Source organism: Equus quagga, chromosome 8 (genome assembly GCF_021613505.1).
Source record: "Equus quagga isolate Etosha38 chromosome 8, UCLA_HA_Equagga_1.0, whole genome shotgun sequence".
Lineage (NCBI taxonomy): Eukaryota > Metazoa > Chordata > Mammalia > Perissodactyla > Equidae > Equus > Equus quagga.
The window spans coordinates 125,992,557-126,011,030 of NC_060274.1; the positions used below are offsets into that span (position 1 = coordinate 125,992,557).

Here is an 18,474-nt window from a genome sequence, read left to right on the forward strand (position 1 = left end):
CCCCCCTCCTCACCCCCTCCCCTCCTCACCCCTCTCCCCTCCTCATCCCCCTCCTCCACTCCTCATCCCCCTCCTCCACTCCTCACCCTCCTCTCCCCTCCTCACCCCCTCTTTACCTTCTTCCCCCTCCTCTCCCCTCCTCCCCTCCTCACTCCTCCATCCAGGCTTCTGCCTCTGACCTCTCCCACAGGCCCAGCTTCTATCCATCTTACCAGCCCCCTCCCTAACCTCTCCTCTTCCTCCTCTGCCCACTCTTACCAGCTGAGCCTGTGTCTCTATGGGGCAGTGGACCATCCGGCCCAGGACTTTATTCTCAGAGTCCAGCTTGATGCAGGCCAGGCATTTCCGCTTCCTCTGGGGAGGGAGGCATAGGGTCAGGAGAGGGGAGGGTGGAAGCTGGAGGCCGCCTGCGGTGGGGATCGTGGCCCCTGGCAGGCTCTAGAGCGGAGGGGCAGGCAGACACAGGCAAGCTGGTGTCAGGTGCAGCCCACCCTCGGACTGGGAAATTTTAGAAGTGAACCATCCTGCAATTTCCAAACTGTGCAACTTTGTGCGTGTGTGAGTGTGTGTGAGTGTGTGTCTGTGTAGGCAGGACTTCTCCCCCAGATGGGTCCACCCTGCCTTACTTCCACCAGAGCCACTCTGCTAGATGCTAAATCACCTATTATATTGATTTGCATTTTCTTGTAAGATTTGATTTGACCACAAGGGTCCTGTCATAAAGTCTGGAAAACCACAGTGTAATCCAGGCCCTCCTTTACCAGATGGAGGGAACTGGGGCCTCCAAAGAACCTACATAGCCACAGGGCTGGTGCTGGGCAGAGCCGGGACTAGAGTCCAGATCCGATGGTTGCACTCCCAGCCTCGGGGTCTCCCTCATGGCAGCGATTTTGTCCCCAAGGTGGCTCATTATAGTCCACCCCTGTTATCAGTCAGCCCAGGCTGGGCCGTCTCCACTTGAAGACTCTCAGAAAATGGGGAATTCACCAGGCTTGGGGTGAGGGCCAAACTAACCTCACACCATGGGCTTCTCCCACCAGTGACCTGAAGCCTGAGAGAGGAACTCAGATGGAAGGTGGACCCACTCTGAAGAACAAACATCCTCGGAGGGCTAGCCCAACCCTGCCCCCTCCGGCCTGTCCAGGCCCCCAGCCCACCACCAACCATCACAACCCTCACAACCACAGGCTCCGACTGAGCCAGCTCAACTTCTGGGGTGGCTGCTCCACAGTGGGGTCTCTGACCTCAGGGCTTCTCACTGGGTCTCCTACTAAACCCCAGTTGTATACACTCACACGGGCACGTGCCCATCACACACAGGGGCCTTCACTCACCCCATGGGGCTTGACTCGGCACTCAACTTTCTTCCAGTCCTTCTTCTGGCAGCTCGTCTGCTGGAGTTTAAATTCCAGCCTCACAAAGGTCCCCGCCAGGAAGGGCTGCCGACAGACAGACAGACAGAGGAAGGCCAGCAGCCAGCTGAGCGGACAGGGCAGTTCCTGGATGTGATCTCCCCCTCGTCCCCACAGTGAAACAGCACATCTGAGGAGGTGGCTGGGGTGGTGGTCTTTCTCCGGAGAGCTTGGTGCTCCCAGAGTCCAAGCACTGTTGCACTGGCTTCCTGGGACTGTGCTGGTGTCCTGGGGTGTGGCCCTACCCCCTCCCCTCCCTGGGCCGTGCTGCTAACCGTGTCCGTGGCACTGTCCACACTGGTCTCCCGGAAGGCCCACTGCACACGCGGGTGCTTGTGGAACTCCTCCAGGGCCACCTGCAGGCTCCGGTGCTGGGCCGCCGTGAGCTCCGCCCTGCCCAGGCGTGCCGTGCCCAGCCACAGGGCCAGTGGGATCAGCAGCCGCCACATGGCTTCACCTCAGTCACCCTGCAAAGGGTGTGTGCGATCCTCAGGTCTTTGTGCCTGCCAGCGGAGGCCCCCACTCCCTGGCCCTGAGGCTGAGGGGGGTGCACACTGGGCTGAGCCCTGGGGGGAGGCGGAGGGGCGGGCTTTGGCCCTTTGCTGAGATTCCCTGGAATCTCCCTGGTCCTACTGCTCTGCCCCACCCTGCCCCCCACCGCTCTCTGGGGAGGTGCTGAGTCCTTCCGTCCTCAACAGCCTGGGAAGCGGTCCTGTGGCCACTGCAGCCTTTCCCCCCTTTTCTGGCCCACTCTCTCTCCCCTTGTGACTCTGACCCCCTCTCCTGCCCGCTGCCCCCAGAGCCTCTGCTTCCCCCCACCTACGCCTCTCCCGGTGGCTTCCCCCTCCCCACTCTGTCAGTGGTTCCTGGGGTCCCAGCCCCTGGCCCTCACCCCCCTGCCCCCCAGGCTAACTTGGGGAGAGGGAGGAGTGGGGCAGAGGAGGGACAGGAGGCTGAATTTTTTGGGGAGGACGTAAACACGTGGGAGGGGCCCACAGACGGGTCAGAATGAACCACTGGGGAACAAGGCGGGTGGGGGTTGCTTAACCCTCCCTGCCTAGGGCTGCCCGTCCAAATCGGGGTCTCCCCTAGACCCCATACCTTGCTTTCTTTTTCAGGCAGACTCTCCCTCCCTTGACTTTTTTTCTGGGGCCTTCCCTACCACCCCTCCCAGCCCTTCTGATCGGATCCCCTAATCCATAATTGGGTTGCCTGAGGGGTGGACCCTCCCCAGGACTCTGTCTTTACCGGTAGTCTTAGGACCAGAAAGCCACAGATGTGGAAACTGAGGCCCCCTCAGTGAAGACACCAGGGTGTTGCCTTAGCAAGGTCTCCCGGACAAGGTGACCAATTTCGCCCTTTGCCCGACGCCCCCACTCCTGTCCTCACCTCCTTTCCGGAGCTTTGGGGTCTCTCCGACACTCCCCGCTGCTGACTCTGGGCCAGGCGCTCAGCCTCTTCCCGGTCCCCCGCCCGCGCACCGCCCCTCCCTCGCGCGGGTCGGCCTCCATCTCCTCCCACTCCCACCTCCTGGGCCCCTCCAGCTCCCGGCACGGCTAAGGCTCCTCCCCACCCGGTCAGGACCGGCCTCCGGGCGGCTGCCCTCCAGCGCCTTCCCTCCCCATCCCACCCGCCTGCCTGCCCCCCTCGGTCCAGCCGCCTGACCCTGACCCTGACCCTGGCGGGGCCGCCCTTCCCTCCTCCCGCTGGCCGAGGAGCCCAAGCTTTCGGCGAACGGCGACCGCGGGCCTCATCTCCTCGGGACATGGGATTGCCCTCTCCACCACTCTGTCTCCAGGTAGGGCTGCCTTATTCTTAGGCCCTTCCACGGTCACCAGTCCCCGGCGTCCCCAGGACAGTCGTTTCAGGAAATTCTTCCCAGAAATACAGATATCCTCAAATCAGATGAGATCTTGAGGAGTCCGCCTCCCAAACCCCAAAGCTGCACTGAGAAGGAAGGCGTCTCCTTTAGAGAGGATGTCTTGTCCGACACCTTCTGTCACCAGCAAACATGGCCATTTCTCTGGTTCCAGGCCCTATGCTAATGACCCAAAGTAGAGGATCTCATTTAAGTTCCCAAAGCCCTGGCACTTCTGCTTCCTCTCTGCAAGGTGGGGACCAGAAACCCTGCCATAAGGGGTTGTTGTGAGGATTGAAGGAGGAGATTGATGGAAAGTGACTGATGGCCCAAGGTTTTCTTCCCTTCCCTGCTCACCTCTGCCAGCATTCTCCACTGGAGCTGAGAACTTTGCAATGTGCTTTAGGGGCACGGGAGAGATCCGTGGCTTCAGTTAGCTAGTTCTGGTGCCTGGAATCCCATCGTCAGCATTTCATTCCCACCTGTGAGCTGTCGACTACCGTTAAGCAGAGAGGAGAGACAGGATGGTGGTTCTCTAGGAGCTCTAGGTGGGGTTACATGCAGACACAGAAGACAGTTCCCAGCCCAGGGCCCCATCCTGGGGGAATGTCCTGGGCATGGGTGACCAGAGAAAACTCCCGGGACAAGGTAGGACTTGAGCCGAGGAAAGCAGGCAGGTCCTCCTGCCTTCTGTGGGGGCGGGCCAGGGGGCTGCATCAGGCCTGCCTGAGGGAGGGGGGCTGGAGCAGGATGCTGGCAGTTGGCAAGGAAGGAGACCCTGGGGCTATATGCAAATACGTCATAGGTCACATGCCAGACAGAATCCCCTTTGGGGGAAGGAAAGGTGAGGCGGGCACTTAGAGAGGTGGGTGGCCCTCTGGCAGGCAGTCACAGGTGGGGGTATGTCCCGGCCACTTAGTGCACAATTGCGAGCTTAGCTCCAGGGGACATGTTCCAGCCCAGGGGAGCAGCACCAGGGCTGAGCCATTTGATGATGGTCAGTGATCCTCCTGGGCATCACCCAGTGATCCTCCTGGGCATCACCTCCATTGGGAGGTGGAGATTCACATATCTGAGGGGTTCCAAACTGATTTCAAAGTTCCAGTAACTGAGCCGAGTACCAAGATGTTTTCCTTTAATATTCACAACCACAGGGACAAAAACTCGTTTATGGTTTTTAGAAGAACTGATGTGACCTTGAAGAAAAAGCATATCAGTTTCAAACCACGCCTGTTCAAGTTAAGTCAATTCACTAGCTCTTGTGTTAACTCAGTATAATTAACACAAATTCAAAACCAAATTTATCAATATCAACAAAGTAGTCTTCAAATTTTTCTTGTAATTTTTATAGCCAATTTACATAAGGCTATTACAATTAAAATCCTTTACATATTGATTTGTATGAGAAAAGTGTGTAAAATTCTAACTATTGCTCATTATTATTAAAAGATTTAATTTGAGATTCTTATATTTGTCTGGCTGGGTCACAGATGAACTTTTCCTTTCCTTAGAGCTTCAAATTTACTTTGATAAATGTGATATTGGTGAGAAAACTTACACTGACTTTTTTAAATCTTTCATTATTGAATATTTGGTTAGCATTTTTCTGTTTCAAGAAAATCGTGGAGTTAACAGTACGGTAAATCTTGGTAAAACCCTTCCATGACTCGACCAACGTGCACTGGCAAAGAAAAGATTATTAAATTCATTGTCTTCTGCTACTTTCAACAGTCCCATAACCTGGTAATGTTTCATAGCACTTGCACTTAAACACTGAACAATTTTAACAACTGCGTGCATGACACTTGCATAGAGTCTGTTCAGAAAAGTGAGCACAGATATTTTCAGTGTGCATCAGACAGTGGGATGAAGCAACACGGGAAACATTAGTCTCTTGTTTTAAATCTCCAGTCCCTCAATCACACTAACCACATGTCAGATGCTCATTATGAATCATGGGTACCATATCTGTTCATAAATGCATGGAATATTTCCAGAAGGAAAAACAAGAAACTTGTAACAGTGGTTGCCTCTGAGGAGAGGAACTGCCTTGCTGGGGCAACAGGAGAGAGGAAAACAGTGTACCTTTGGTGCTTTCAAAATTTCATACCTTGTGGATAATTTGTCTATTAAAATATAAAAATTGGGGGGGGGGCCAGCCTGGTGGTGCAGCAATTAAGTTCGCACATTACACTTCGGTGGCCCGGGGTTTGCTGGTTCAGATCCGGGTGCGGACATGGCACCGCTTGGCATGCCATGCTGTGGCAGGTGTCCTACGTATAAAGTAGAGGAAGATGGGCACGGATGTTAGCTCAGGGCTAATTTTCCTCAGCAAAAAGAGGAGGATTGACAGCAGTTAGCTCAAGGCTAATCTTCCTCAAAAAAAAAAAAATATTATATATATATAAATAATTTTAAAAACTCTTAAAGTCACAAGACAAATAGCATTTTTGAAAGCTCACTCTGGCAGTTGTGTGGTGAGTGAGTGAGAGGAGACAGGTCTGGGTGCAGGACGACCTGGGGAGGAGACAATTGCCGTTGTCCGGGTGAAAGATGAATGTGGCTGGGACAAAATGGGGGCAGGGAAGATGGAGAAAAGTAGAAGCTAACAGAAATATCGAGGAGATACAAGCAGCAGGGTGTGGGGATAGGTGGAACGTGGGCATGATGGAGACGGGTAGCAGGAGTGAATTCCAGGTTTCTGACTTGCACAACCTTGGGGATGGTGGTGGCCCTCAGGGAGAGGGGGACACGGGAGGGGGAGGCCCTGAGGAGAGACATTTGAGTGTTTGTGGGACGTGTGAGTGGAGATGTTGAGTGAGCAGGGCTCATGGAGAGCCCTGGCTGCAGATGGGAAATTCTGCATCCTCTGCGTGGAGGTGGAAGTCAGAGCAGAGAGATTCGGACGGGAGCAGGGACTAGCCTGCCCAGGTGGTAGGAGATCAGGTGTCACAGGAGCCTGAAAAGGAGGTTCTGAGGAGGAGGCTCAGCCGGCACTGAGTGCTCAGAGGCCCAGTAAGCTGACCACTGAAACCACAGGACTGAATGCATCCAGGGACCTTAGCCCGAGCTGTCTCAGTGGGGGGTGGGTGCAGAAGCAACACTGAAGGTGTGGAGAAGACCAGAGAGGGAGGCAACCGAGCTGAAAGCGTGGTCAACACTTCCGAGACATTTGGCTGTGAGGGGAAGGAGAAAGAAGGTAACAGCTGGAGGGGCTGGGGAGAGCCTGGGTCAAGAGAGGGTGTGATTTGTTTTGTTTTAATTAGATAAAAGAGGAGTAATCAATAGCGCAAGGTTTCTGAGATGGGAGGGAATGGAATCAGACGGGAACTGGGGAGATTGGAGGGGACAGCAGCAAAAGGTGGGGCTAGATGCGGGGAGGCATGTGCCACCCAGCCCCAGAGGACCCCTTGCTAGGCCCGGGCCCAGAGCCCTCCCAGGCAGGACATCTGCAGTGGGGCGGGGACTCTGCCTTCCACAGGATGCTCCTTCCTGTGTGTCCTTCCTCCCTCCCTCCATCCCTTCCTTCCTTTCTTTTTGCATCGGGGAAGTGTCTTTCCTTTGGTTCATTTATTGAAAACAAATTTCAGAATATAAAGAGGGATGCACAAGGAATTCTGTCTCATGGATTGCCCTAGAATTGACTGCATGCCTTAGTTTCCATGTTTCTGAGATGGAAACTTAGCTCTTTGTGACTAAGAACATGCCCAGGGGCTGTTTGCAGGAATGGCAGGGTGGTCCTGAAAAGAGCTTGAAAAGTCATATCTTCTGATGCTAAATCCTGATGTTCAGCTTTTAATCACAACATGTGATTCTTATATCTTTCATTAACTTGATTGTTGAAAAAGACATTAATAATAAAACTAGAAATTACAAAAAATCATACCACTTGGCAATAAAAATAACCAAAATACCTCTTTTAATAATTCTTGGGTCAAAGAGGAAGAAAAATGAATTGCAGAATTCCTAAAAATAATAATGAAAACACTATATATCAGAATCAATGAGCCATATCTCAAGAAGTACGAATTACTTCTTTTTTACTTAAAAAGATGAAAATAAATGAATTATGTGTTAACTCAAGAAACTAAGAAAAGAACTAACTAAACTCATGGAAAGGAAAAGGAAGAAACAAATAAAAATAAAACATGAGTTAGAAAAGAAATTTGAAGAAATCCATTAATATAAGATACCATATTAATCCCTCAAAGGAGAAAAAAACCTCCTCATATAATCATTGCTAAAGATCCTGAAAGAACATTCAAGAAAATTCAATATCCTCTTCTAATTAAAAAATAAACCTTTTGATAACATAGGAAATTATAAACACCTTCTTAACATAATTATATATATATACACACCAACATACCTAACATAATTATATATATACCAACATACCTAACATAATTATATATATATATCAACATACTTAACATATGCTTAACATATATATATTATTATATATTAAGTATACCAACATATACATATATATATTATATATATATATATATATATATATACACACACATACACCAACATACTTAAGGGTGAAGAATAAAAAACATTCCCATCAAATTCAGGATCAAGAAAAGGACGTCTTCTATTACTATTATTGTACATTTTTCTAGAAATACCAGCCAATGTAATTAGGCAAGCATGAAAAAGCGATGATAAAAGGTTTTGGAAGGTAAAGTGAAAAATATCACTATTTGCAAATGATAGGATTGTACACCTGTCAAATCCAAGAGAATTAATAGGAATAGATCATTGGAAACAATAAGAAAATTTAGTAAGTGACAGAATATGGAATTAATATACAAAATCAATAGGCTTCCTATACACAAAAGAATTAGAAAATATAATTTTTAAAAATCCCATTAACAGTAACAAAAAAGGTTAAATTTCTAGGAATGAACTTAATAAAAAACACAAAGAGTATTGAAAATTTTTAAATGATACTGAAGGATATAAAAGAAACCTGAAATAAATAGATAGGAAGAATCAATATTATAAAGATGTAAATTAATATTGAAACTTAACAAGAAAAGACAAATTGATTCCAACATTAATATGGAAAAATAAAAAAGCAAGAATAGCCAGAAATATTATGAAAATAAGAGTAATGTTGGCCTATTAGATGCCCAGATGTCCTGTTAGATATTAAAACATATTAAAAATCTAAAATAATTAAAACTGTGGTATTAACAAATGAATAGACAAATAAATCAATGGAACAGAATAGGAACATCAGAAATAGATGCAAATATCTATGGGAACTTTATGTATGATAAAGCTGCCACTTCACATCTAGGAAAAAGATGTGTTAGCCAAGAAATGCTGTTGGGACATATGGCTAGCCTTGTGGGGAAAAAAGAATAATGTTGGTGCCCTACCTCACTTTTTATAATATAATAAATTCCAGATGAATGAAATAATTAAATGTACCAGATGACAATATGAGGATTTTGTTTGTTTATCTGCTGAATAATTTCATACTGGGGAAGTGTAACACAATACCTAAATGTCATACAAGGAAAGATTGATGAATTTGACTACATGATTATCAAATGTTTCTCCGTGATAAAAAAAAAAATCAGCATAAAAACTCAGAAGACAAATACCAAATTTCGGAAAAATAGTGGCAGCACAACCTTTAAAGACAAAGAATTTCAAATAGCTTTTCAGCTGACCTCGTAGAATGAGTTAGGAAGTGTTCCCTCCTGAGAAGGACTGGTGGAAGTCAGCAGTGAAGCCGTCTGGTCCTGGGCTTTTCTTTGTTGGGAGGTTTTTGATCCCTGACTCAGTCTCCTTGCTCGTTGCAGGTCAGTTCAGATTTTCTGTGTCGTTGTGACTTAGTCTTGGTAGGTGTTGTGTTTCTAGATTTTGCCCATTTCATCTAGGTCATCCAATTTGTTGGTGTACAATTGGTCATAGAATTCTCCTATAATACTTTTTATTTCTGCAGACTCGATAACAATGTCCTACTTTCATTTCTGATTTTAGTAATTTGAGAGATATTCTTGACCTTATTTTCCAAAACTTTTATTGAATTTGTAAGTTGAAATTTCAATTATGAGTTTAAAAAAACATCAAAAGGCTCTTTCCTGTTTAAAAATACCATCCTGAATGACTGACAACTAGGATATACAACCATGTACTGCGGCTTTGGGGAGGAAAAATAAAAATAAATAAAAATAGGATCCTGTAAATATAGCATTTCTTTTTGGAAAGTTCTGTCTGCTCCTTATTTCTGTTTGTGGTTTTGGTCTTTCATGTTGGAGGCATTCCTCAAACGCCCGATTGAAAGCTTTGTGGGAGGTTTGGGGCCTTGTCGGTTGTGGTCTGCAATGTAAGTTGATCAGGTCGTAGCCTGGTTTTTTGTCTGTTCGTTTGAATGATCCTAAATATTGATATTATTTATAGGTCTTTTCTTCAGAGCTACACAGTTTGTTCAAAGAAGAGACCTTTGAGCTTTTGCCTGTGAGTAGAGCCTGGCTGGATGTGTGCAGGGTGCCAAGTGGGGTCAGCAGGCTGAGAGTGACCATTAGCCTGGGGACTTTGACTCTCCCCTCCTGTTTTCGTTCTGGCCATTGCCCTTACCTGAGTCCATTTCCACAGAGTCGAGCCTTTGGTCCCGGCAGTGGTGGAGGGGTGGAGATGTTCCTCAGATGCCCCCAGCCTCGTCCTTGTCTCCCGTGCGCCTGCTGCCTTCCGGCCCAGAGCCTTCTCAGGGTTCAGTGGATTAAGTCTCTTGATCCCCATCGATCACCCCTGCCCTCCCCAGGAACTCTGCTCGGCTCAGTTATTTACCGCTGGTCCTTCCCCCCATCTTATAAAACGTGTCATGTGTCTTGTCCACTGTTGTCCCCTCTCCCATCTTCTTTCCCCTGTGCATTTATACCTTTTTATTCCTTTACTGTTTTTCAATGGAGTTTTGGAAGGGATGGGGACGAACACGTGTGTAATCCACCATGTTTAACCAGTCTGTGAGTTACTTAAAAAGAAAAATGCCTATCTATCTGTCTATATAGTTGTAGTTATGAGGTAAACTGTGCGCCCCTAAAATCCATATGTTGAAGTCCTAACCCCCAGTCCGTCAGAGTGTGACTGGATTTGGAGACACGGACTTTACAGAGCTATTAAGGTAAAATGAAGTCATATGGATGGATCTTAATCCAGTATGACTGGTGTCCTCGTAAGGGGAGATTAGTGCACAGATAGAAGGAAGACCAGCTGAGGACACAGGGAGAACACCGCCATCAACAAACCACGGAGAGAGGCCTCAGAAGCACCAACCCTCCTGACACCCTGACCTTGGACTTCCGACCTCCAGAACTGAGAGAAGAAATGTCTAAGACACCCAGCGTGTGGTGCTCTGTTATGCAATCTCAGCAAATATACACAAACACACACACACACAGAGGAGTCCTTCCCAAGACGTGGTGCTAGGCACTTGACCTGATCATTTAAAAAGTCCAGATTTGGTCTGTGTCACACAATAATCAGGTGCTTTGTGAGCCGAAGAACAAGGTCAGGATGGCTAATACCAAGCTTAAAAAGAGTTAAAATTGCCTTATTGAGACTAAACATATGAATCCTATTATTTATCTTCAAGAGAAGATAAGAAACCATGATGCCATTTTTCATGTTTTAATGTGGCAGGAAATGAAACTCAGATTTCAATCAGTGGGTGCACCTGAACATCAACTAACATACCATTAACATTGTGAAACTTACAATTATTCTTTCAAGGAAATTCAGCAGACTAATACAAGGAATTTGCACCTTTATAAAGCACATGTAAAGAGTCAGTCTCATGAGTGCAAAATATTTTCCTAAACAAAGTGGTCAGACGGCAGATACCAAGCTGAACGTCCAACAGATCCCTTTAAACCTCACTCAAGGATCCACCACTAGAGGGAGATAGTGAGCGCAAACTAGGTTCTTCGCTCTTTAAACTTGGCAAATTCTCTATTTTTTCAAATAACAAGGCCGTGGAATTATTTTCGTTACATACTTGCGGTAGCCTATAATCACTTTTGATTCCTGGTTTAACCCGAGAACTTCTCTTAACTCCATCTGCCCCATAAATCATGCCAATTTGTTGCAATGGTTTTATACACCATATGCGTATTTGTTAGAACTGTGAACCAGCGCAGGCACAGATAACACACAGCAGCTCAGCCCATGGAAGGCACTTAGAGTAGTTTGGATGCTATGAAATTAAATTTAGTATATTATTTGTTGAATGTAGTAATTTAATAGAATGTTACTATGTAGTCATTAAATGTGTTATTGTGTAATTTCTAATAACATCCAAAAAATAAATGTTAATTCCGTTAAGAGGAAACTCTCTTTTCATGTTTCAGGACAGAGAAGGCAAACAACTTCTGAGAACATCTGCGACTTCACTGGCTGACTCTCAAGGCACCGAATTTAACTGTGACCCAGATTTGGTCTTGGAGCCGATCAGAAGGCACTGAGTTGAAGCCAGGTTTACACTCTGATTCCTCCAAGTCACCACGTGGTTTTATTCGAGAGGGGTCTGGGTTGCAATGACCTAAGGTTAGAGGTAGTATTTTTGTTATTTGGTAAACATGTGCAGATGGTGTTCACAAACAGCTGCACAGGCCACTCACGGGAGCCAGAACGCTTGAAAACACACCTGCTTCTGCTAAATTGCAACGACTTTGCAGAGACTCTGTTTGGAATTGCCTCGTGTTTCCAAATCAAGCTTGGCTTTTAGTAGATTTTAAGCCAAGAACAGATACACACTGGCTTCTAAATCCATCTTTGAATTAAGTTGAAGAAGATATAATCTGATGCCAGCCTGGAGTTAAAAGACGTAGTATTGGAATGATAGATGAGATTTGACCTTGAGGGGGAGAACTGTAGATTTCTAGGTCAAGTCAAGTACTTTCCTCTTGGCTGAGACACCGAGATGATTTGTTGCAGCTTTTCCTGGCAACGTATGGTCCTAAGAGCCAATCAGCAAGTGGTGGTGAATGCGGGCGCCAGGGAGCCGGGTGCCCTCCTGGCCGAGCATGTGACTCTGGCCACGTCAGTCCCCTCACAGCCAGAGGTTCCCTAAAGGCTCCTGCATTCCAGTTATCATGGAATAATGTTCCAGACAAACGAATAAGTTTGAGGCACTGCTGCCTACAATCAGACCTTCAAGTGGGAGAGTTGGAGACACAAGTTTTCTTCCAGGTTCCTGCTCTTTGCCTCATTCACATACTGATTTGAATTTTTCTATAAGACAAAGTGGTATTTTCTTTCACTAGAAGCCCTGCTGGACTCCCACCATCTGTTTAATAAGCAGTAGCCAAGGGAAGAGAGTTTACAGTTTCCTGGTAAACAAGTGGCTCAGCCTGCTGCTCAGGCCCTCGGTGTGCTCTGAGCCACTCGTGTAAGCAAGGGATCCTTGGTTCCATACATTTCCTCTGCATGTGGGCCACAAACACTTACTCAGCACCTTCCGTGGGCCTGACACCTTTCTAGGGGCTGAATATATGATGGTTAAACAGGCCAATCCCTACTTTCCTGTGACTTCTATTGTGGTGGGTAACTACACAAAAGCCCTCTAAATGAATAACTATCTAAATAATTTCAAGTAGGTGATAAGGGCTATGAAAACAATAAAGCTGAGTAGGGGGGCTGAAAGATGATGGGGTAGGAGTGGGTGGTGGGCTGAATAACGGCCCTAATGCCTGTCCAGGCCCTAATCCCTGCACTGTGCCTGTTACCTTATATGGCAAAAGGCACTGAAGATGTGATTAAGCTAAGAATTTTGAGATGAGGAGATTATGTTGGGGAAAATAATTAAAAACAAAATCTCCTGCCAGCCCAGAAAAGCTCCCCATAAAGGTAGAAGAGAAAGAAAACAGTTTTTTTTTAATTGAATAAGCATTACACCAGAATGAGAGGCACATCACCGGCCATCCCCTAAGAGACTGCAAAGACGGAAAGAAATCTCGCCCTGTTATACAGCACAGCAGATGCAGCCCCCACACACCTTCCCCAGATAAGCCGTACCTGGTCCTCAGGTGGGAGGACCTGACGGCGCCATTTGCACACACAGTTCATCCCAAATTCACGAGGTAATTGGGGTGACCACCTGTGTTAGCGGGTTGCCTTTCTCCAAAGGAGAAACACGCTTGTCCTGTCCTTACGACAGGTGGTGGTTTTGCGGCTTGGGCCAGGCGCCACGGGGGCTTGGAGACAGGGCACTATCTCCCTTGATGGTTACATCTCAAAGAGCTGGCTCCCAGGTCCTGAGAGGACAGTCCCAGGGTGTGGAGCTGGCAAGAGGCTTATTGAGCTTTTAAAAAGATTTACAGACATCTCAGAGGGGCAGAGAAAAATGCACAGTGACAGGTTTTCAAAGGAAAGGGATGGTGGTTATGGGGAAAGTGTCTCCCTTGTGGCACCAGGGAGTGTTAAAACTTATTTTTCTGAGTTTTAATTTGTATTCGCCCTTACAATTACCCTGGATTATCTGGGTAGCCCCTAAATGTATCACGAGTGTCCTTGGAAGAGGGAGGCACAGGGAGATCTGACTATAGCAGAGACAGAAGGTAAGGCAACGACGGAAGCAGGAGGCGGTACTGCTGGCTTTGAAGGCGAGGGGGGGCCCTGAGCCCTGGAGCACATGGAATGTAGCTCTAGAAGCTGGAAAGGGCAAGGAAACAGATTCTCCCCAGGGCCTCTGCAGGGAGCGTGGCCCTGCCCACATCTTGATTTCAGCCCAGTGAAACTGAGTTTGGACTTCGGGCTTCCAGAACTGTAAGAGAATAAATGTGTGTTGTCTTAGCCACCAAGTCTGTGGTCATCTGTCAGAGCAGCCACGGGCATGAGGTATGAGTGCACAGGCGGGAGTGGAGAGGAGAGAGGGCCATTGGGAAGTGAGTTTTGAAGAGAGGATACTTGAGCCCGAATCTGGATAAAGTGAGGGATTGACTCCCATAGAGATCTGGAGGAACAGCATTGTAGGTGGACGGAACAGCAGCTCCAAAGGCCCCACGATGGGGACGAGCTGTTGTGGCTGTGCAGAGCATCCCGCAGGACCTCAGGGACACGGAGTTAGAGAGGCATGGTTAGACCGGGTGGAACCTTAGAGGCCGTGGCAGCGGTTTGCGATGATTTCACAATGTGAAGTGAGCAACCTGATCTATTTAAAAGGCTCCATTAGGTCAGGAGACTGGACTCCATGGCAGCCAGACAGGAGGCAGGGAGAGTAGGAGGTGGCGGCTGCAGTGGGCCAGGGGCGCAGCGGCTGTGGTGAGAGGCGAGAAGTGGTGAGCGGGGCCTCAGCCTTGGTGCTCGCTGCAGGAACTCCGAGATCTCTGCCTGGTTTCCTTTTGACCAACCATGTTCTTTTTCTTTTAGAAAAATGGACTCCTGGGGCTGGCCCCGTGGCTGAGTGGTTAAGTTCACAAGCTCCGCTTCAGTGGCCCAGGGTTTCGCCGGTTCGGATCCTGGGCGTGGACCTAGCACCACTCATGAGGCCATGCTGAGGTGGCGGTCACATGGGACAACCAGAAGGACCTACAACCAGAACATACAACTATGTACTGGGGGGCTTTGGGGAGAAGAAAAAAAAAGAGGAAGATTGGCAACAGATGTTAGCTCAGGGCCAATCTTTAAAAAGAAAAGAAAAGAAAAACAGACTGCTGGAACTAGATATGCAACAAAAAAGTGTCCTCTCTTACAGGAGCAATGCATTCTGCATGTGTTCATGCATGCAAGGATATTTTTAGAACTGCAGAAGTAGGAGCATTTTGATATTTTCCTGAAGAGTTTCCCCACGACCTGGCAAGACTACTTTCACCCAAGATGCTGGCCTCGGACAGTCAGGGCCTCCCTCTTTTTGGGCCTCAGCCACTCTCTCTCCAGGTCCGGATGCTGGGAGGGCTCATAGGATGGAGGGCTGTGTGAGCTCGTACAGGTGACTGTGCCCACCTGGGGCATTCCCAGGTGGTACCTGCTCACTGCCTCGCCTGCGAATGCTGGTATCAGATTTGTGAGTTTCTAAATCTGCCTTTGGGATGCTGTCGGAAGCAGGAATTCACAATAGTGACAGTAAGTTCTATTAGAATGAAGTTTCCCTCTCTTCTCTCTTGCTCCCTAGTCTCCTCCAGCTTTTCAACTGTCATCACTCAGAAATTGTCAACAAGCATCTGGTTTTATCCCATATTCAGCACCAACCCAAGAGCAATTTCCATTGCTAAACCAGGGTTAAAAGTCCTCTCAACACCCATCACACTGTGGAAAAACAGCACCGACCGCTTCTGTCTGGCTCACGATCAGGCCCAGCACCTGACACAGTGGCAGATGGTGGGCACTGAATAAATATTTGTTGGATGTATGTGCGCGTCTCGTGGGGAGGACTGGGACGCCATCTGTAAGAGGTGGATGCAGTTTTCCCTCTTGCAGCTACAGGACTGCTTCTAAACAACACTTGGGCGTCTCCATAGAGGGTTTCTGGAGACGCTGTTCCCCTCATCCCTGGCACGCCCACCTGCTTTGCCGTCTCATGCAGTAGGGGGGTGCAGGCACTGTTGGAGGGGAGATGCACCCCCTCCCCAGGGGCCCTCTCAATTTTTGCTGTCCAGTGGGTCCCATACCCTGTACAGCCTATCTTCCTCCCACAGCTGAGACCATCTCCATTGGGCTGGGCCGTTTGGCTGGTTGCTGCCCCACCCTCCCTAAGGCACATTGAGGAGTGAAGTCCCAAATACCAAGGCCTAGAATTTCTGGCTGCCATAACGGTTCAGGAATCCCTCACAACTCCTTTGCCACTCATTGTCTCTCTCCAGAGCAAAGGCCCAGACATACTATACTTAGCTTCCTTTGGCTATGCCAAAAGAGGAAGTTACAGCAGGTGGTTATCTCCTGACTGGGCGAGAAGACATTTCTTCCAGTGGGGGATGGGGAGTGAGCGAGTAGTTTAGGGTCTTGGTTAAGCCAAAAGCCTTTCTGCCAAGAGACTGGTTACGGACAGATGAAGATGCTTTGTGAGTCTGTGCAGGAATTCCCCGGAGGGCTCTTGCAGGAATGCAGTTATCAAGCAGCACAAGATGCTCCACATGTACACCGAACTAACAGGTATTTCACAATTACACTTGATGCTCCTCCCACACACATAACTTTAGGGGTTAAGAATGGGACACGGTTCCTAACAGCCACTATCCAGCTGTGTGGCCTTAGGCAAATTCCTTAACATCTCCGAGTCTCAGTTGTTTCATTTGTAAAATGAAGACTAGAAGAGTATGTTTCTTAGGGTTAAGAGGGTTAAATGAGATATGTATATAGAGAGTTCACCCCTGTGTCTGACACAGGATAAGGACTCTAAATACTAACTACAATTACTAAGTATTTAGGTAGAAACCAGAGGATCTTCTGATAGCATTGATGATAGAAAAATCCATTCTTTTGCAATCACCAAACTTGATGTGTATTCTACAATATGCTATGACTATATTTTCTGAACCCCAAACACCATATGATCTGACAAAGGAGTTTTTTCATATTTGCCAATTTTACTATATGAAAAGTATAAAAGTTATAGATTTAATCTACAAATGAAACTGGACCGTGAGAGTACGGTAAAGTAAGACCCAAACAAGTGGAAAGACACGGATCTTACATCTCTTCAAATGGGTTTTTAAAAGAAATCTAAGAAGAAATTTAAAAATATTGACAAGCGATTCTAAACTTCTTTGGGAAGAAGAAATGGGTGATGGACGCTAAGAAAGCTTTGGTGGGAAAAAAAGGGAATCTGTGAGTAGGGGGGGTACTTACATTACTGGCATTAAAACTCATTTTCTGATAAAAATACAAATATAAAGTCTAATGTGGGGCAGGTTGGTGTGGCCTCTCTAAATATACCACCAAACGCAGAAACCGTGAACACCACCTACTTTACAAGGAGGTCACCCCAACAACATGAAATAAACCCAATCTCCTGACTTTTAAAAATGGACAAATAGAAAAGGGGGCGAGGGGCCATAAGCAAATTCACAACAAAGACAAGACAAACAGGCGATAAACTGTGTGAAACAAGTCAGCTAACTAGTAATCTAGGAAATTAAATTCAAAACAATGAGAAGTAACGACTTTAAATTTGAAAAAATAGCCTGCGTGGTCAAAGATATGGAAAAATGGGCATTTCTCAAGGAAAATGAATCCACTTTCCTGAAAGATAATTTGGAAAACACTTAAAAATATACTTTGTCTTTGACCTATCAGTTCCCCACTTGTAGAACTTTTCAATCAGGCATGTGCAATAAAAGATGAATCTATAATGATATAAAAACCGGAAAATTTATTAACAATTTGTTCGTACATTTATGCTGCTTTAAGAATCACGTCATAAAAGATTATCTAATAACATGGGAGAAAATTCACAGTATTGTTAAGTGCAAAGGGCAGAGTACATCTTTGCACGGCATTATGCCACTATGTGAGATCTGCATAGGTAAGCATAGACAAAACACGGGAGGAGACGTACCAAAATACTAAATACAATTCACTCGAGGAGCTAAAAGTATGAGAGATTTTTATATTCTATTTCCTATTAATGCAAGAGATTTCTCAAGTGTTTTAAAAACAATTGTACACTTAAAAAACTGCCTTTGTTGAAAAGCATCAAAGTACGTGAAACGGTGCTAGCCTGGAAAAGCCAGGAAGTGCTTCGTTTGGAAGCCAAGGCCACCTGCTAGCCGGTGAGTCACGGGCGCAGGTTCGCACCTGCCTCCGCGCTCGCCCCGCGCCTGCTGCGCGCTTCCGCCCAGACGCCCCCCGCGCCCGCCGCGCCGGGCCGCCCGCTCCTTGCTAAGATCTGGAATCGAAGGCATTCCTTTCTCAAAGGTCACCCGGTCGGGCCTTTTCTCTCTCCACTTCTGAACAAACCAGAAGCCAGACTTGCGGGTCAGCCGCGCCGACCCGGCCAGGGGGAGCGCCCGCGCGCCCAGACCCCGCGGCCGAAGGGCCAGGCGGCCGGAGCGCGGGGGCGGCCCGGGGGCGGGGAGCCTGTAAGAGGCCGGCGAGGCCCGGTCTAGCCGAGTGACCACACTCTGGCCACGCGGTCGCCCAGGACCGCTCGTCCTCCGGCGGGACAAAGGGTCGGGAAACTTGAGCCGGGCCGTCCCGGAGAATCCAGGCTGTGGTCGCCATGGCAACGGAGTCAGGCCCCCGGCCGCC

The 18,474-nt window shown here is 47.6% G+C and overlaps 2 protein-coding genes across 2 annotated transcripts in view; one reads left to right on the forward strand and one right to left on the reverse strand.

Moving 5' to 3' along the window:
* RARRES2 (retinoic acid receptor responder 2) overlaps nucleotides 1–2,946 on the reverse strand; it is an 8,692-nt gene extending 5,746 nt beyond the window's left edge. Inside the window, exons 1-4 of the mRNA XM_046669091.1 lie at nucleotides 2,802–2,946; nucleotides 1,688–1,879; nucleotides 1,335–1,439; nucleotides 259–354 (exon numbers count right to left, since the gene is read on the reverse strand). Coding sequence (XP_046525047.1) covers nucleotides 259–354; nucleotides 1,335–1,439; nucleotides 1,688–1,861 — 375 coding nt within the window. The 5' untranslated portion in view covers nucleotides 1,862–1,879; nucleotides 2,802–2,946. The remainder of the gene's footprint in view (nucleotides 1–258; nucleotides 355–1,334; nucleotides 1,440–1,687; nucleotides 1,880–2,801) is intronic.
* Nucleotides 1–14,717, forward strand: part of LOC124243488 (zinc finger BED domain-containing protein 6-like) — a 35,825-nt gene extending 21,108 nt beyond the window's left edge. Inside the window, exons 5-6 of the transcript XR_006889686.1 lie at nucleotides 11,640–11,835; nucleotides 14,659–14,717. The gene's annotated coding sequence lies outside the window, so the exon portion shown is untranslated. The remainder of the gene's footprint in view (nucleotides 1–11,639; nucleotides 11,836–14,658) is intronic.
* Nucleotides 14,718–18,474: the final 3,757 nt, after the last annotated feature.